The sequence below is a fragment of the Pararge aegeria genome, chromosome 10 (genome assembly GCF_905163445.1).
Source record: "Pararge aegeria chromosome 10, ilParAegt1.1, whole genome shotgun sequence".
Classification (NCBI taxonomy): domain Eukaryota; kingdom Metazoa; phylum Arthropoda; class Insecta; order Lepidoptera; family Nymphalidae; genus Pararge; species Pararge aegeria.
The window spans coordinates 13,164,439-13,183,995 of record NC_053189.1 but is presented as its reverse complement, the minus strand read 5'-3'; the positions used below and the strand labels follow the sequence as shown (position 1 = coordinate 13,183,995).

Sequence of the window (19,557 nt, the reverse complement as noted above, 5' to 3'; positions counted from 1 at the left end):
AAGTTCTTTAAAATGGGCTCAGGGTTTGATCCCGGCGGGGGCTATATGGAAATATTCGAACTAGTCTGGTCTAGAGGGCAATTTCGGCCGTGACTAGTTACAACCTGTGAGGCGGTTCAGCGTTCCGAAACGATGCCACGTTGATACTGATATTAGTCAATTTAGTATAACAAGTCTTTTTCGTTGTATTTAAATGGCTGTAAGTAGTTTAAACTATTAATACTTTCACGACCCTTGCAACGCATCTTGAGAAATGTACTTTGTTGACTTGTAATCACCGCGATTTGTTTATAGATGGAGATTGTCATAAGATCTGTCTTAGTTTTAAATTATTACAACGCTATGCTTTCTTCAGCGATCGTTATTTATAATATTTAATTGGTATTTATTTTAACGCAAGCAACTGTTGCGCATCAAAATGGTTAATAGATTTAATTTTGAAGTATTACTGTTGTTGACATGATTTTGGGAGAAATTAGTTGTCTGCGTCATTTGTTGTTCCAAAGTTGAACTTTTTCAAACTGAACGCAATGGCAATGACTCTATAAACTTTTAACTTAACTTTATTATATTTATAAATTACGACGATGTCAACGATTACGTCTTATAGCACGTTTAAATACAAATCCAATAGTCGTCTCTATTTTTGACTATCTTTTAATAGATATAGTACCTGCTTTGGTGTTAAAAATACTAGCATGACCTTTGCATCGTATCTCGAGACTTGCGCATTGTAGACTTCATCGCATTGCGTTGTTACGGCTAATGTACGATGTCAATGTGTCGTATCCGAACGTATGGATATCTTTAGAGATGGTCAACAGTTTTGATCCTGTTTTGAATTATTATGCCTATATTTTTGGAATGATTTAAAGTACATGGAGCTTTTACCGCCTAATCAAAAAGTATTCAAAATAATATATATTTATTTAAATATTCTGCAAACACACATCTGCATAAACTCTACATATATGCAGATTTGGGTGTATGTAGAGTTATTTAGTCATGACATCTGTAACTATTTCTAGCCGCGTATATATATGTTGAATGAGTACCTCCAAGAATTAAGTTGCATTTTAAGGAGAAAGCGAAGCTTGTGATCAATATCACAAGCTTCTCTTACATAAATATATATTAAGATCCATATGACCATACATATATAATATATTTGAGAGAGTGTTTATTTTGAACCAAATACTACACCGATTTTTTCATGACTTGCCTGGCATAGTTGAGAGTGCTTTGGTCTTACCTATAAGTGGAGAACCCACGTTCCCAGCGAGGAAATTTTGGAATTAAAAATTTTCTCTGGTTTGGTCTAGTGGGAAGCTTCAACCATGGCTACAACCCTACTAACAAAGACGTGCTGATCTAGCATTCCAGTACAATGCAGCATAGAAACCGATTTCAGGGGCCAAAAATGCTTTGTATTCCTTGAAAACGTTTCCCACGGTATTTTTAAAACTGAAAACGCAGACTAAATCACGGGCAAAACCTAGTATAAAAATAATATCATTAATGAAGCTAAACAAATAATATTTTTTATTAATGCGTTTTATTTTATATGGTGAATAATGTAAAAAATTATATTTTAATGTATATTCAATGCAAATAGGTATTATGTAAATTCCGAACTAGCTCAAAATATCTTTAATCTACAAAGTAAAGTAAGTCGGACTATTTTTAAACGAACCCATTTCTTATGAGTCTTGAAAAACAAAATGAGCAAGAAATACGTAGTTCGTAAACGGCTACGCATTTCTTTTCTAATTACAAAATAATCAAAACTCATAACTTGCAGGCGAAACGGTTCCAAAGAAACGACAGAATGAATATGCTAATTCCAAGAGCATTTGCACATATGTACATTTGTATGTTCACATTTATGTGTGTGGGTACCGTGTATGAACCCTTGTGGGGAACTTAATCAGTGTCTGTAGCTGTACGGCGACATGGGTTATTGAAACGAAATTAAAACGCGAATGCGGCGGCCATTATACTTCTTGTATACGTTAATTGAATACGCTATATAATATTCCCACTATGAATAATCCACGACTTAGTCTTGCTGGATTTTGTTTTATTTCTCTCAGTATGTGTAGAACCTAACCATATCATCTTCATCGTGAAGCGACAATAGACTAGTGAGTAAGGCTTCGGCTTCACATTCGGGGGACCGAGTTCGAGCTCCAGCACTCGCCTCTAAGTTTAAAAAAAATATCACTTGCTGTAGCGGTGAAGGAATACATGGTGATGAAACCTGCATGCCTGAGAATTCTCTATAATGTTCTCAAGGGCATCGAAGTCCAACAATCTCCATTGTAGACTACGGCCTGAACCGTTCTCATTCTAAGAAGAGACCCGTGCCCTATAGTGGGCCGTTAAAGGGATGATGATGATGATTTTCAGCATTATCGACCATTATAAGTTTGAAATAAATATGGAGAAATTTCAGGCCGGCTGGTTTTCTCACAATGTTTTCCTTCACCGCTGAGGCAAATGAAATTTACTCACGTTACTCAGAAAATTTCAAAGGGAGGCTTTTTAAGTAGGGAAGTTAAAGTCGTACGCACTAACTAGGCTATTAGAACTTTTCTATATCTACAGAGTAAGGACAGTACAGAAGAGTAAGGGTTTTACATTGGTAATACGTTAAGGGTTGGGGTGATAGTACGGGGTGGTGCACAGCAAGGAAATGTAACTCAGTATTAAGGTTTCTAAATAACCTCAATAAACTGACACGACGCTGTCTAGACGATGTCGGTATTAACGACAAGATTAAAGTCGTAATTGAACTACTACTGTATCTGTATAAACTATGTATTATATCTCTTGTTAATTACTGAACTACGATACTGCTTGCGAAATGGTTTCTCTCTGTCTATATTATGTTTATTTCTCTATCTGTCTTTCTCTCTATAAACTGCTGTAAGCCATCGATCTCTGCTTTTATCAATCATCATATCAACCGCTTGACTTTTACTGTTAGACATAGGTCTAACATCGCTGCGTTTACCGGTGCTAGTTTGCCATTCCAGCTCCTTGGGACCCCAACGTCCATTGGTTCTCCGAGCTATGTGCCCCGCCCATTACCACTTTGCGACTCGTTGAGCTATTTCAGTAACTTCTACGGATCTCCTTATTCCTGATTTGATTACCTAGAGATACTCCAAGCATAGCTCTCTCCATCGCTCGCTGTGTGAATCTGAGCCTAGATATGAGACCTATAGTCAGCGATTTTGGAGCTCGATCCTTACAATCCTTACAATAATCTATAAGGAGTAAGCCCAGCAGTGGGAAACTAATAGATTGAGGGTGATGCTGATGACAGTCATGACAACGAGGACAAAACTCGACTAATATTATATAATCCCGATACAGGACCACAAAAGACTTTATGCCCTTGTTCGCGGTTCTAAATGAGCCTCTAACACCTATACCTATACCTTAGGAGCAAATTTAAATGTAATGCTGCAGTCTGTAATCCCAGCCTGCGCTCCCTTAATAGTTTGCTACGAAAGGAGCGCAGTGCCTGCTTACAAGTCTGGATTTATGTCAGACTCGTTTACTTTAGAAGCAGTTCGGTTGTGGAACGAGTTGCCGGAGTCGATAAAAAGAGCGCCTTCTAGACCGTCGTTCTAGAGACTGGGATTAATATAAATTTATTAATGGATTTTACATGTACCTTACTGAACGAATATTTTTCTTTTTTGTTACAACCTAAAATTTTTGGCCACATCCTCACCTCACCCTTGTTTTTCTCGCACATACGAAAGTTGGCTGGTAGGAATGCTTTAAATATTAAGTTTGCCTTTCGTAAACCGTTTTTACGGCTGTGCTATAAAGTGAATAAATAAATATTAAATAAATTACAGTCCAAAATAAAAATATCATAATCTATGCTGGACTAAGGGCTAATCGAACTACCTCGATTGAACAGGAAGGGGTTGTACATAATCTGAACCATGCTGGTCAGACGGGTTGGTGATCGAATAGATGATGCCCGTTCTCAGCTATATTCCGTAAGTCGCCTCGTATAACACCTGCGAGAAGAGGAGAGGTGGTGACAGTTGTAAAACTCACGACAAATACGACTAATGAGTCGTAAAATCCCCTCTTAATGTATAAAATATAACTTCAAATAATGGACTTTTGAACGCTAATAATAGCAATTTATAGATATCATATGAGACGAAGTTAAATAAATCCCTGACCTTAAACAGATGTTTGAAGACTCGTTCAGAGCCTTACATCGATTAACTGAGTAAACAATTACTTATTTTAATGTATGACTGATGTTATTGTAACCACAATGCCTGAGTAGGTTGTTGCGATAAGATGCCTTTGAGAGATTAAGATCTGAGCTTTGGTTTATCTAACGTGAATGTATGTCTCAAGTTACTAACCATTAATTACTATAGGGAATTTTACTTATATCTGACTGCAATGGAATGGTAATGTATTTAACAGCATATTTTTACGTATGTCTGTATATATGTATGAACAACTGATTTTCAACGGTAGCGTCGTTTTAACGGTAGGGTAGGATAGTTAGGTAAGTGTCTCCTAAACCTATTATTACAAAAGGTATACTTAATAAAAATCTGTTTGATACTTTTCAGCTAAAGTCATAAACACACAGACAAAAATAACATGCACAACCATACACTCTTCAAGTAAGTATATACCTATATAAGGAAGAATAAGAAATAAGTCACCGATAAGTCCTAACTTGGATGAGTAGAGTTTCTAATAACAGTAAAATCTCTACACGTGTATATTGATTGAGAAAAACGACTAATAAAAAGTAGTAAGAAAGATTGGACGAGTTCATGTGTTAAACATCCTGAAAGGGCGACAACGGATGGGTGTTGGTTGGGATTTGTTAAAAAAATATTAAGGCCAATATTTGCGATATATTTCATCCGCCTCTGAAAGTACAAAGTACCGTCGCGAGAGCTTGTGCCTATGCATTGAGACGCTTAAAGGTTGAATTTTATTTATTTATTTTTTATTTATGTACCATAAATTGTGATTGTGAACATAAGATACATGAAGTGTACAAAGGAAAGCTTATATCTATAAGAGATCTCTTCCATGTTTGGAAGAGATCTCTTATAAGCTTGTTCAACAATCTGCAATTGTTGAACATGGCGTAGGTAGGTTCTACAAGCTGTAAAAAGCGCTATAGCTATTAAAAAGCTCTTAAAGCTTCTTAACACAGAGGACCAATGGACGTTGCAAGCGCGGCGACCCTTCAATACAAAGCGCAGTGTTAGTACTTAGGTGGAAAGGCGATTTCAAGCGAGTCGCATGGATTTCCTGTCCCTGGAGTTTTGGAGTCCTTACAAAAGACAGAAGTGGAATTCTATCAGTGGATATGGTAATGATGATGATAGAATGAAGTTATTTTTGCTCTTATTATAGACTCTTAGCCCTACCAGACTGTAGGTGGGCCTGGACAAGTAACCTTTTGTTATCTAGCTGTTTGAATAAAGGCTCATTACAAAACGTAGGAAGGTGCTTAAATATCAAATCCATAACACCTGCTGTTTAAAAATTCATACACGGCCCAGCCTTAATAAAACCTCATTATAAATTCAACTGCATTTAAACTGCACGTACCACCTACATTTAAACGTGGATAATTAAAAAAAAACCTAATAAATTGCACGTTTTCGATAAAATACAGTCGATGCTGAGGCTACGTGCTATTTAAAAGTAAACACCATGAAAAATAGCGGTTTTCCCCTTATATTTTATTGCGGCTAAACTTGCCATCAATAATTGAAGTCGCAAAGTCCCTGAGGAGTGAAAGGGCTTACTCGAATTTTGATCCGACTGTACCTTTTCAGTCCATTTAAATATGCACCTTAATGCTATTGAAATAAGTACCCAAATGGTTTATTATTAGATTGTCCTTAAAACTAATCTCGTAATTTGTCGGTAATTCTGCATAAGTGCTGCAGGTATAATTTTCAAAGTGAAAGAGTGTTCGATGTTTATATTATATTTAACGAAGTATATTAAAGGTATATTATGTCAGGATGTGAAGGAGGTATAATCATGGAGACGTGCACGAGTACCGTTAAATTACAATCCTTTTATTAAATGCCTTTAATAGATCGATAGAACTACTCGCAAATATTGATAAATTTGACATTTCACGACTGCAATGCATTTTAATGATCAAAGTCACTTCGGTATACCTACAAAAGTTCAAGTTTTTATTCGCAAAAAAAAAAATGTAAAAGCAAAATATATAGAAACATAGTACATTGCATCTACACTTGAAGATCTTTTATAGTCCCGGGATTTTTATTTTGGTATATCCATTAGTTTAAAGACACATAACGTAAATGAATTATGTGTCTTTATACTAAACCACTTTATAAATAGGTTGGAATTTTCAAAAATCATAACTCTCTTGTTTTGCAATAAGGTAGATTTATGAAAGAAAGAAAGGTAGGAACTCGTATTATAAAGGTAGGACAAAATAGGTAGGTACATAACCTACTTTTTTTTCCATCATCCTTATATCTTTCTTTCTTATATCTAACCAATAGCTCCAAAAGAGGGTTATGATTTGTATATATTTGCTGTGTTAAGCTATTTAGATAATTTTTCAGAATGTTTCAATTGCCTATTTTTATTAGATTTGACGACAGTCAACTGTCTGTCTTTCGTAGTTATTGCATTCCCGGTTCTGTAGCCGGACTCTGTAAAAAAGATGCCGACAAGAATCTCAGCAGTTGCTCTTTTCCCACATAAACGGTCCATGGCGTAACATTAATATACTTTTACTCTTATTTTCCACGCGACAAAAAAAAATTTGAGACCTCCCTGGCGCAACGATGAGCGCTGTGAATCGGTTCGATGTTCGGTTCTCCGCAGGGGCAATTTAGGAATCTATTTTCTCTGATCTCGCCTGGTGGGAGGCTTTGGACGTGGCTAGTTACCACCCTACTGACAAAGACGTGCCGCTAGGCGATATAGTGTTCCGGTTCGATGTCATGTAGAAAACGATTAGGGATTATGACTATCATACTCTTTAACAGGTAAGCCCGCTACCATCTAAGACTGCATCATCACTTAAAACTATGTGAGTAGCAGATTTAAAAAATATATATATATGTTTTAAATACTATACACGTCATCATCAAAATTAGTCTAACCGAATTACAGAACTTCATACTCTCTCATAGAAGAGATAACAACATCACAACTTGGCCCACCGCAATGCGTGTATATAGATGGCCAGGTACATATTATCACATAACATCAAATATATGCCAGGGTACCAGTTTCGCAGCAATTTTGCATCGTTACGGCCGCCATTCTAACCATCCGAGCCAACCAGACGCGGCCGTCTCACTAATCCCTCAAGTCGTTTTTTTATTTCTAACCATTCAACTTTTAGTATTTTATTTAAACCCTTCGAGCATTTTAACCAGTCTGCTCTTAAAGATTATTTTGCATACCTACATTGTGATGCATTTTTAATTCACCAACAATTTCTTTAGCTTATAACGTATGATTCACTAGTTAATATGAATGATTGAGAGAAATAATTAACTTGATAATTTCTCGTATTCGTATAATTATCATGACTATGACGATATGTAGTAAAAGCTTGTCATTTATTAATTTATAAAATTTAATTTCAAAGAAAATTATCAAAGTACCTACCGCAGATTAAAATAAGTTTACATGCAGACTTTGAATTATCCTTTTCAGAAATATTTTATGCTGTGTGAGAGAATCATCTTGTAGATCACGATTTCATAAATTACCGCCCAGATGGAGGCCATACGTAATGGATCCTAGTTGTTATTGACATCTAAGGGAAAAACATCCGAAGATTTTTTACTCCTACAAATTGTTGGGTAATTTCTCGACATTTTTTTTTTTTTTTTTTATAAGCTTTTATATCTATTACTATTTTTGCTCTAGTTTTATATGTATTAACAGTTATTTTTTCGAAAACAACTGACGGATAATCTCAACAGCTAACTAAACGCTAATCTCTGTATGTAAAATTACGGCCAGGATTTGAACCTGTGACTCTCTGGCAATAGCCGTCTGAGTTCATTAGTTAAGATACAATTCAAAGTACAGCATAAAATATTTCTGAAAAGGATAATTCAAAGTCTGCAGTATCAGAAGTAATTAATTTAGCACTATTCTAACACACAGTATCTATCTTACTTTGAATTGTATCTTAACTAATGAACTCAGACGGCTATTGCCAGAGAGTCACAGGTTCAGTCCTGGCCGTAATTTTTATATGCATTTAAGAAAAATATAAAAACGAATAGTAATTAGTAATATAGTTATTTATTATCAATTAATTTAAACATTATATTGTGTACAGCAATGTTTACTTGAGCGTACTACTTATCATTGTAATTTATTCTTTCGAAACGTTTTCTATGCCTATTAAGCACACTTTGATAAATTGCGGGCAATAAAATTACCAATATTAGGTAGCATAGTTTAGTGCGGAATATTAATTCCACTCCTTCTCTATAACTGTAATTTTCCGCACCAGTCTCGCCATTTCAAAATGGCGTTCGCAATTTGCATCGATTATAATCGAATCATTTATGATGGACTATAATTTCGTGACTATAATTTCAATAACTATGCAAAATACGTACGTATAGTAATCGATACACTTACCGAGATAATGTATTCCGTCAAGTTACATAGGTATATCTAGATCGCCTGTTTTTGTGTTTTCCACATTATGCTTCTTATTAATATGATATCGAAAGAACTATCAGTATTTTTTATGCTTTTATTTTTTTTAGATAATAACAAGGTTATGTTACGTAGGTTTTACTACGTGCACTAACTATACATAGCTGCTTGATGTGTGGTCTCATTATCTGCAGATCTATGTATTCAGTTCCACGGAATCTTTGTCAAAGTCAAAGTCAAAAATATCTTTATTCAAGTAGGCCCACAGGTGGCACTTTTGATGCGTACATAAGAACCACACGGTAGTGAGATGATGGCGATAACCACATTCGTAAACTTAAAACTAAAGCTACGAGGGTTCCAAACGCGTCCTGGTCTAAGAAGAAGCCCACAACAAACTTACCGGGTGTTTTTTTTTTTTTGTTATCACCATCTCACAATGTCATTTTAAATTATTAGAAGAGCAACCTGGTTAGAGCAATAATTTACACCCAAGCTTTTTTATCGTTTACGTAGTCCTTTATACTATAATAGGACTTTTCTATAAGCTTACGTTTAATACAAACTTTGAACTTTTTAAGAGACATCTCCAAGATGACCATTGGTAGTTTATTGTAGAATTGTATGCAATTTCCTTTAAACGAATTATGAATTTTATGTAACCTAGTATATTGCACTGTAAGTTTATTCTTACTTCTAATGTTTAAATTATTGCAGTCACATTTTTTGTTTACCTTTACAGAGTGCACTTTATAATTAGCCAGTACTACTCGTAAGTGAGCAGTTAATTTTGTTGCACCAGTTATTATTTCTTTTTGTTGCTTGTTTCTAAATGCTATTTTAAATATTATGTAATAGAATACATTAGGATGCTGTCCGCTAAACTATAGTTATTTGATTAAATCATAAAGTTAAATTTTATGCATTTATTCGAAAAACTCAGCCTTTTGAAGGCACACATTTGAGCATAGACCTTGTCCCCGATTGTATAGTAGTAATTATAATTTAATACTCTCCATAAATAGACTGAAGATGCCCATAGTTAGACATAAAATTGATTATAGCCCAGTGGGTAGGACTTCGACTTCTCTTTCGGGGGGTTAGTTCGAATCCCAGATTGCAACTCCAACTTTTCTAAGTTATGTGCGTTTCAAGCAATTAAAATATCACTTGCTTCAACGGTGAAGGAAAACATGAAGGTGAGGAAACCTGCATACCTGAGAGTTCTCCATAATATCCCAAAGGTGTGAGGCGTCCACCAATCCGCACTGGGCCTGCGTGGTGGACTACGGCCTTAACCCCTTCCCATATATAATATATGTAAATTTGAAAAACTTGCTATTAGAAATAAGACTCTGAATATAATTACAGAACAGTACACTATTCAAAGTTAAAACTTCAAAATTCATTTATTTCAAGTAGGCCTAATATAAGCACTTTTCAAAAGACAAGTCAGTCTGTTTGTAGTGACTCTACAACCAATTCGGAAGGCAGGCGGAGGTTTTTAGGATGCATGTAAAAACCATGAAGTGTGTCTTTCCATTTTTCTGTTAAAGTGTATGTTACTCTCCGTCCTTACAAATTACTCTCTATTCCTAAAATCAAGTCTATTGTTTGCTTAGTTATGGCATACAGGAAAGTCAAACAAACTGACGATTTTGCTGACGCGTAAATTTTATTGGCTTCTGAACTTAAACATTACATAATGTTATTGTTTAAACATAACCAAACGGAAATTATTCATTATTTAATACCAAGCTTCGGGACGACCACCTAACCTAACTTGCTAAACCGCAATATTATTTCGTACAATATTAATTTCAAAATATAATCCTAAGCTATTGAAATCCAAGAAGTCTCCAGTCAGCACGCATACTGCTGCTCCAAACTGAGTTATGGCCCTCAAACATGAAACTGCGACCTATAACCTTATTTGCATACTAAAATATCTTATCAACACTTATATCAGAATACCCACTTTCAATTAAATAACTTCTGATATAGCTCTCCCATCCCATCTCTCTGTAAGTTGTACAAGTATTAGTTTCGTTAGGACATTCAAACCTAACACAAATAACACTTTGCTGCAAAGGTTCTGCATTATAAATATGAAAGATAAATATTAAAAGTCGCCAAATTTAACGTTTCGAGATGCATTGAGTGCCCTAGATATTTCTTGTCCTAAAAATATTTTATTTCTTAATTATTTGTTTACTGACACTCCTAATAAAATCATATTAAAATTTGAATATAAACAAAACACAAAATGCTTATTTTTTATCGTTTTATCTAAAAGCTGTAAACTTAACCTTGGAGAGTAAATGTCAGAGAGAAGTCATTCTTATGAAGGAGCGGGTATTAGATACTAATCTTTATGGGACTTTGTAAGCCTAATATTTCATTTTTTTCATCACGCATATATGTTTACATAATTACAGTTAATTGACCCAGCGAAGTGAGATCTTAGAGTTTACTTCAATGACATTGCACTATGACCAATTATATCCAAACTTGTCTACGTATAATCCCAATACTTATAACTTCTGAATTAAGTTATAGTCAAAATAACTCATAATTCAAAACAAAACAATTCGAAAGTGAATCTTAATAACTTAATATCTAGAATTTTTATGTACATATATAACTATTTTGATAGAGGTTGACAATTTCAGAGCTACTTTTGTATAAATTAAATTCTTCAGTAAAAATGTATTTTTAGAATAAATTGACTTGACTTTTAAAGCTCATAAACCTATTTTTGTATAATCTGATACGAAGAAGCAGTCGGTAATTCACTTTAAATGACACGCATATCAGAACTTTTTAAATTAAGAAAAAAACAACGACAAGTTAGCCCTTTACTGCAATATCACCTGGTGACGACGAAGTCTAAGATGTTAGCGAGCTAACATGTTAGAGAGTATGGTGGTCATTACCCCAATCGGTTTCTACGCGACATCGTACCGGAACACTAAATCGCTTAGCGGCACGTCTTTGTAGGTCTCTATCTAGAGCGGTAAGTAGCCACGGCCAAAGCCTCCCACCATACCAGAACAGTGAAAATTCAGAAATTATAAATTCCCAAATTGGCCCTGCCGAAAAATCAAACCCGGGACCTCCTACTAAAATTCTCAGCGCTGACCATTGCGCCAGGGAGACTAAAATAACGCTAACCCTTACCTTTGCGCTTGTCTTTATCATAAAACAACATCAGGACGACAAAAATTGAATATTTTTACACTAAGTGCTAGATACTATAGCTATACAAAAAAATTATATACTGAGGTTTACCTTTCTTTCAATACCAGAGGGATTCACTGAATACAGTTTAGTGTATTTTTTAGTTATTTTAACTAATTCGTTTTCCTATACTTAAGCCAAAGTTTTATTAATAAAATGGCTCATAATAATAATTCATTACCTAAACAAGGTTACATCCGTTCAATCCCAATTTTGTCTAAATCTTCAAAAAGATTAAAAATGCTTTAACCACTACTCGACATTCACAAGACAAGCATTGCCTTTTATTATTTCAGTAACTATCACATTTATTACGAAGGTAATAATAAATAATAATTAATTAAACCTAATATCAGTTTACTTAGTTAGTATATTTAGAAATGTGAATAAAGCCATTAATTCCGTCGCGTGACCTAAAAGCGTATTTCGCAATGTCGTTCAAACTACATTAATCCAAACTGTTTGTTTTTACGGCTGTTAAAGTGTTAAAAAAAAAAAAACTTTTTTTGGGCTGCGTAATGCTGCTGGGGCTGCTGCAGATGGTTTCAAGTATCCCTTTTACCTTTGTGCATAATATAAAATAAGGCAGATTTTATTGAAATTATACTTAAATCAAACAATCTAATTCAGGCTTAATATGAGCCGTCAAATAACACGTCATAGTGACGATGCGCTTTCCCCATCATTAGAAACTAAAAAGAAAAAATCTTCGGCTGTTCAGTTGTAAGCTCCCGCCAACAAAGCCATTATGCCTTATTATGGACATCATCCATCAGGCCTCCATATTGATCCAACATTAATGCATACTAATGTTTTATAAACAGATATATATTTTATTTTGTCTCCACTTTGGCATCAAATTGATGAATAGTTTCTTGTTAGAAGGAAATGTTGATTTGTATGAAGGCGTGGTCACGTTGAGTCAAGAAGGAACCAGAGTCATTAAGGAATTCACGCCACTGATAAAAAAGTGTGAACCTGACTTAGAATCACAATCCTTATTCACGATAACTTGTATCGGTTCATTGCTGTTCAAGTTGATAAAAACTAATTTGAATTTTTAGAAAGTTGTACTTACTTTGGCCTAGGTGAACTCGTTTCATCCACGGATAAATCTGTGGAGGATTCGCTTGTGTGCTGCCGGATGATTTTGCGTTCTTCGTATTACTCGAACTAGAATTGTTTGCTTCATTGCTTTCGTTGCTAGACGTACTGGAAGCAGGACTCGAGATGTTTTGATTTATATTCGCTTTGTGCTCCACTGGGGAAGCGATTGGGGTAGTCAAACCAAGCTTAGTACTTGTTGTGCCACTAGCATTGCCAACAGTTCCAAAACCGGGTGACGTTCTTCCTGGACCTGAAGATGTAGATAGGTCTTGTGGCGAAGCTATCCCTGTTGTGGAAGTCGAATCGGCGAATTTACAACTAGCGCTGGTAGCTTGACTGGGTGGGGTCGACATTAGGTTCGGAGATAGTGCTCCAGGGCTCGGATTGGAGTGTTGGTGCACATGTCCCGCTGTACCACCCAATCTTTGTGGGTGTAGTTGAGTGTAATCAATCATAGTTTGCGGCTGCATATGAGCTCCGGCCGCCGGTGTTGCGTATGGGTGTTGAGGGTAATGGTGACCAACTTGCGGTGGTGAATAACAGGTATTAGGATACGTCGCAGCGGCATTTGGGTTGTAATAGTCCGCTCCGGGCGTCGGTAAGCCAGGGTGTCCTGATTGCTCCACGGGTGTACCCGTTCGACCTGGAACTTGATTCCCATAGCAAGACGCCAGCGAGTTCACAAACTGGTAGGAACTCATCCCTGCGTTGTAATTTAGGTCGTTCATTGATAACAGATTTATTTCTGCCTCTTTTCTAAAATTTACTCCGGATTTGTCATTCTTAGATGGACACTGAATAGTCTAGTTGGACATGTTAAGTGCTACAGATGTTCGCGGTCTGTCTCAATTGTCCTCGTAGAGTGGGGCTTGATTGATGGACCTGTGATAGAATGAAACACATTAGTTGGTCAAGTAGGACGCCTTGTTACTGGTGACGAATGCGTTTTATACGTATCGTGTAACATACTTTAGACTATATTAAACAACTGAACATACCTAATATTATATTTCCAAAATTATCATAAATTTGGATTTCAGTATGAAAATTATGCGTAAATAATATAAGCTATTATTTTAATATTTAAAAAGGTCACGAGCGGGGTTTTCTTTCGCAATATTAATGCGTCGGCAAATTAAATTTTAAACAGAAGCCAAAGAAGTGCATTATCAAAAATTTTGCGCTATTAGTCACAATTGTTTCTACAGGGGGTCTATTACTAAACAATAAATTAATACACGCCATTCTAAACCGGAGTGCACATGTCAAGTGAGGAAAAAATCTCAGCGTACACGTGGTCGGGCTATAAAAGTGTCCACAGAGGTTTATGGGTGTAAGCGGTAGGCCGAATCTGACTTCGCCGGATTTATGTACGTGGCTCGGTGCATACATCTTTATGAGCAAATTAGCAGTCATTGTGTATTCGATTTATTTGTCGTAAGCGAAACGAATGACAAATGTGTGAATTTTGCCGCAATTCTGTCGTATATGCATTCGAATAATTTTACACGCTGCATAATTTCTGTTTTCGCAGTGAAATTTTATTTTTGTTGCGGATTTATTCGGTTCGGTGTATCATTTTTCATACAGTAAACTGCACACATATCTACATAATGTAATAGATAGAACATCTAGTTAGATTGTTCAATATTTGTTTAATTTAAAATTAATTTGATGTGGTGATTAAAATAATAACTCAATTAACCTAATACAAACATTCCTGTGAAGATACACAGTGAATCTGAACGCAAAGTTTCAGATGATATTTGTGGATACTGGTGTAGGGGCTTATTTTGTAAACCATTTCAAAGGTATCTATTTAACAGCAATAGTTAAGAACGCAATAGGTAGGTACCAATTCCTACCTAGAAAGTTACACTTCCTTAGGAACCTAAGGCGATAATACCACTTAAAGCAGCAATTCGTGTTTCATACATTTAACTAAATATGTATCTGCTTATGTATTTACCTCAGTCAAGAACACGGCTGTTATTATTTCTAATCATCAATAAATAAAGCATTGAACATAAACACGTTATCTTATACCTCAGTAGAAGATTATAAATTCATTTAAAAATCATTTTAAAGCATATGAAGCTAATCCCCTTGTTCTTGTGACATCCAGACAACATGTGGTTAGTTTATTTCAGTATAGAATTTTTGTCACTCCCGTCCGGTCCACATTAAATGGCCCGAACGATTTCAACGTTTTTTTTCTATTATATTTATTTTTTCCCCGTGCTTTAACCTCAATATCCTTTACTGAAACTTTGGACGGTAATATTTTACTTCTAAAGTCAATAGTAACATTGCCTTAGTAGTACCTAGCCTTAGCCTTAGTAGTATAATTGTAAGTATCATACCTATGATATATGATATATCATAGGTATGATACTTACTCTACGTAATACAGTATATACGTATATACAGTCCTATTAAAAAGTATTGAAGCAAGATAAGGCAAGAGACATATTAAATTCTGTTTAGTACGTAAATTATTTATTTAGCAAATGATTCGTACTGTACCTACGTACTTGATGATCGTTAAATATTGCCATAACAATATATATATAAAAAATAAAATTATTATAAATATAATTCGGTCTTTATAAGTTAAATCAGTAAAATTTAAAATATTAAATTTAAGCTCTCATACGCTGATGAAATGGATGTAGAATGGGAGGAAATGTAGATCCTACTTATATTATAAATCTCCAACTCACTAAGACCTGGGCACCTTTTTCCAAAAGATTTAAAAGCGAGTTAATGCAATGAACCCAGGTAAGTTTATTACTTATCATAAAACAAAATAAGATCATTAAATTTACCTTTACTTAAAACCTATTTTTACATATAATATATGTGGCCTATTCTATTACAGGCAATTTACGTTTATAACACGGTACCTACATTAAAGTAAAGAGGTACCTTTCAATTGTTACCTATAGATATTTAATAAAATTATTCAATTCGATATTAGATACATTTTTGTCTCTACCAACTGACTTATAATAAAAGTTGTCTATTTAATAAGTTTTTTATCTATTCATTGCCTCCAGTCGGTGTAAAAAAAATATATATTTAGGTTTAAGCGTAAAGCTCAATTAAACTGTTAGCAAAGCTGGCTACCCTATTTTATTTTTGCAATTGTATCAGTGGAATGTAAGTTCTAGTTAATTGGATTATTAAACTGAATAGTCTAATTAATTAAAGTATCCCGCGGACACCTATCTTTGATATGAAAAGCTCTGTGATTATAATAAACTTTTAAGCTCTCGAAATGGACATTCAAATCCACTGCATCTCAAAAGATTAACGCCGTCACGCATTGATTCTATTAGAACGGTCCATTATACAGTCTAATAATAAATAAGTGCATGGAATTGGTTTTTAACTTTTAAATCGTAAGTATAAGTCAGTAGGGAGGTAGGTACCTGATACCGCTAAAAGAAAATTACTCAGCGAGTTACTTCCGCAAGTTATCATCTAAATATGAGAACCAAGTTATAATGAGTGAATGATAAAATTTCTTATCAATTATTTTTTAACGTACCTAAATAGCTACAGCATGTAAGTAATTATTCGCGAGTGCGAAAACAAAAATAAATACTTCGTAAAGGTATTTCACTACCTAACAGATTTTATTGTTAACAATTAATTTTATATCTAACTTATAATAAAAATATAGGTGTAGATAAATACATAAAGAAACATAATTTAATGCAAAGAGAAAATACTTACTCCAATAAGTATCAGAGCAGTGTCAATAAAACTTTCGAAAAAGCACAATAAAATCACAAACATCCCACAAAACAAATAAATTCGTATTGTTCACTTCACATAGATAAGGAAACTTTTTAAAAATCGTATTCGAAGACGCAAGACGGGCGTGCGAGAACAACGTCGCTCCCAAACTTGGGCGACGTACGTGCTCTCGCGGCGGAAAACCGTTGATGATTTCCCGGCGATCGGGAGTTGAGTGCAGCGTTTCGAGGTGAGGCAAGCGAAGCGGGCGGGGTGGGGCGGGGCGCACCTGGCCTCGCGCCCGCTTCCGCTCCCGCTCCGCTCATGGGCGGCGTAATTAAAGCGTTTCGTAGTGAATAGTCGGCTAGTATAGTTTGGTAGCGGTTTAGATGAGTGTTATTGCTTTGATTTTTATTGTTTTTGTTTCATGTTGATGGGTTCTGTAATCCTGTAATCGTTCTTTTGCGATGCACTCTGGCGGTATTGGTGAGTTATTTTTATTTTTATCACTTGTATTATAATTGGTCCTTTTAGTAGCTATCAATCAAATACATAGGAACGTTTTAATAACTGCCTGGCTATATTTTATATTTTTGTAAAATTCAAGATGATTACGATGATGATGACGTTTTTATAAAACTAGGTAGGTACCTCAACTCTGAAGATATCCATGCTATTAACAGCTATGATATATCATATGTTATGGGCAATTGACAGAAATATGCCTTTAGCTCGGACTATATTACACTTATAATTAAATGGGTAGGAATATTCTAATAAGTGTTTGTTATTTTTTATATTTTGGTGAAATTGATGATGATTATGGTGATTTATATAAAAATATAAAATTCGATAGGTGAACCTCAACTACGTAGATATCCCTGCTAATAACACCAATGTTTTATCATATATTATGTGCAATTGACAGAAACATGCATTTACCTCGGGCTATAATAAAATCTTAGTCGGTATCATCGAGCTACTGTAGATGTGCAAAATAATGAGCTCCCGTAGGTCACGATCTAAGGTCGAATAGGTGATACAAACTGAAGGGCCATCACTTCAGTATGTATCACATATTATAACAAAAAAAAACAGTCGTACCAAACGTCAAAAGCTAGATATTTTATTTCCGCCTCTATTATCTGCTACAGTTGCTGTGTTATTTAATGAACCGACTTTATTTAAAAGGAGCTCTGGTATATCATCGTCATATTAAAATCAGTGGCTATATCAAACATAGGTTTTTGTAGAAAATTCAGAACTCTACATTCCACGGAAAAATAAAATCTAAACCAGCGCTATATTTTCTGTTGTTAAGCAGAGCACTTTACTTACAGCACATCAAGACCTCACCGTACATCTGTTCTTTGATGTAAGAATCCCACCCAGAGCTACTTTAGCACTATACAGATCTAAACTGCATATGCACTTTCGAATGTTAAATAAGAAGATTTACTATGCGGTAGCGTTTTTTTACTCGAGTAAGCAAATTTTAATTCTGAAATCTCTAAAGTCAAGGTATATTTAAAATAAACTTGTATTGAATTCGTCTTAAAATTAGCTTACATTACATTAAACAGTATTAAAAACTTTGACTGACATTATACACGGACATAATATAATCTATTTTATATATTAATAACTATGTCACTTCAAGGTATTCAGAACTGCGGTAAATATAAAGGACACATACACACGTTTGCATAATAATTTAAAAGGCAAATCCATTAAAAACTGTATTAAAACGTCCTACCAGTGTTTAATCTAAGTCCGGACGGACGGACACACTCCATGCATCAGTGACGGGACATGACAGGAGTGAAGCATAAAAATTGCCAACTGCCATACTGATAATAAATAACACGAATAAATTTCTATTTTTATGCACCCTAAAGACAATATGAAGGATTATGCATTTGTATTAAAAATAGCTCTACAATCAGATGTTCCTTGTTTACTCTACTCGTAATAATAATAAAAGATATGAATATACCTTTAATGTGTGATATGATTTACTAAATTTAGAAACGTTTTGAAACCCCTAAGATGGAACGAATATACCCGTTAGAAATAAATGTAACACAATAAATTGTTATGTGATGAATAACACTTTACGTTGAGGATTTTAAAATATCAATCACGTACAATTTTTAATGTTCACTGTAATTTAAACTCGCTTATTTACAATATATGTAATGGTATATAACCGGTTAAGTTTAGTGACAAAAAAAAATTAGGTACTTACAGAACCTTAAATGAAAAGAGTATATTTGTTACATATAATATTAATTGATAATTAATAAATGATAATTTTTTGTAAGTTGGTCTTTGAAAACCAGGTCTGGTACAAAACTATTGTTAAACTGTAAAAAAAAACATATGTCATTTTTGGTGCATGGTGGTGGATGATAAAAAAGAAAATCTTATTATCCATTTATTTATACTACCAAATATCGCCACTATGCAGCAAAAATTGTTTTCACTCATTTTGTCATCATCATTCATGTTTAGATCCTAAATAGTTTATCTCTGAGACTAGCTATTTAAACAGACAGGAAGAATGCAAGGCTTAATTTATTGTCTCTTAAGTATTAACTACCGAGATTAGCTATAATGTTTAATGAATTCGAAGTTACCTTATCAATAAGTATATAACAAGAATCTTATAGTATCTTGAAAGCCTTGGAATTAAAGTACATAAAGCGAAGAGTTTAAAACACGATTATAAACTAAAACGTGTACATAGTAAATGCAGAATAA

General features: G+C 34.5%; 1 protein-coding gene across 1 annotated transcript in view; it reads right to left on the bottom strand.

The window, feature by feature from the left end:
* LOC120627113 (homeotic protein Sex combs reduced-like) overlaps positions 1 to 16,993 on the bottom strand; it is a 48,464-nt gene extending 31,471 nt beyond the window's left edge. The window contains exons 1-2 of the mRNA XM_039894969.1: positions 16,792 to 16,993; positions 13,022 to 13,932 (exon numbers count right to left, since the gene is read on the bottom strand). Coding sequence (XP_039750903.1) covers positions 13,022 to 13,778 — 757 coding nt within the window. The 5' untranslated portion in view covers positions 13,779 to 13,932; positions 16,792 to 16,993. The remainder of the gene's footprint in view (positions 1 to 13,021; positions 13,933 to 16,791) is intronic.
* Positions 16,994 to 19,557: the final 2,564 nt, after the last annotated feature.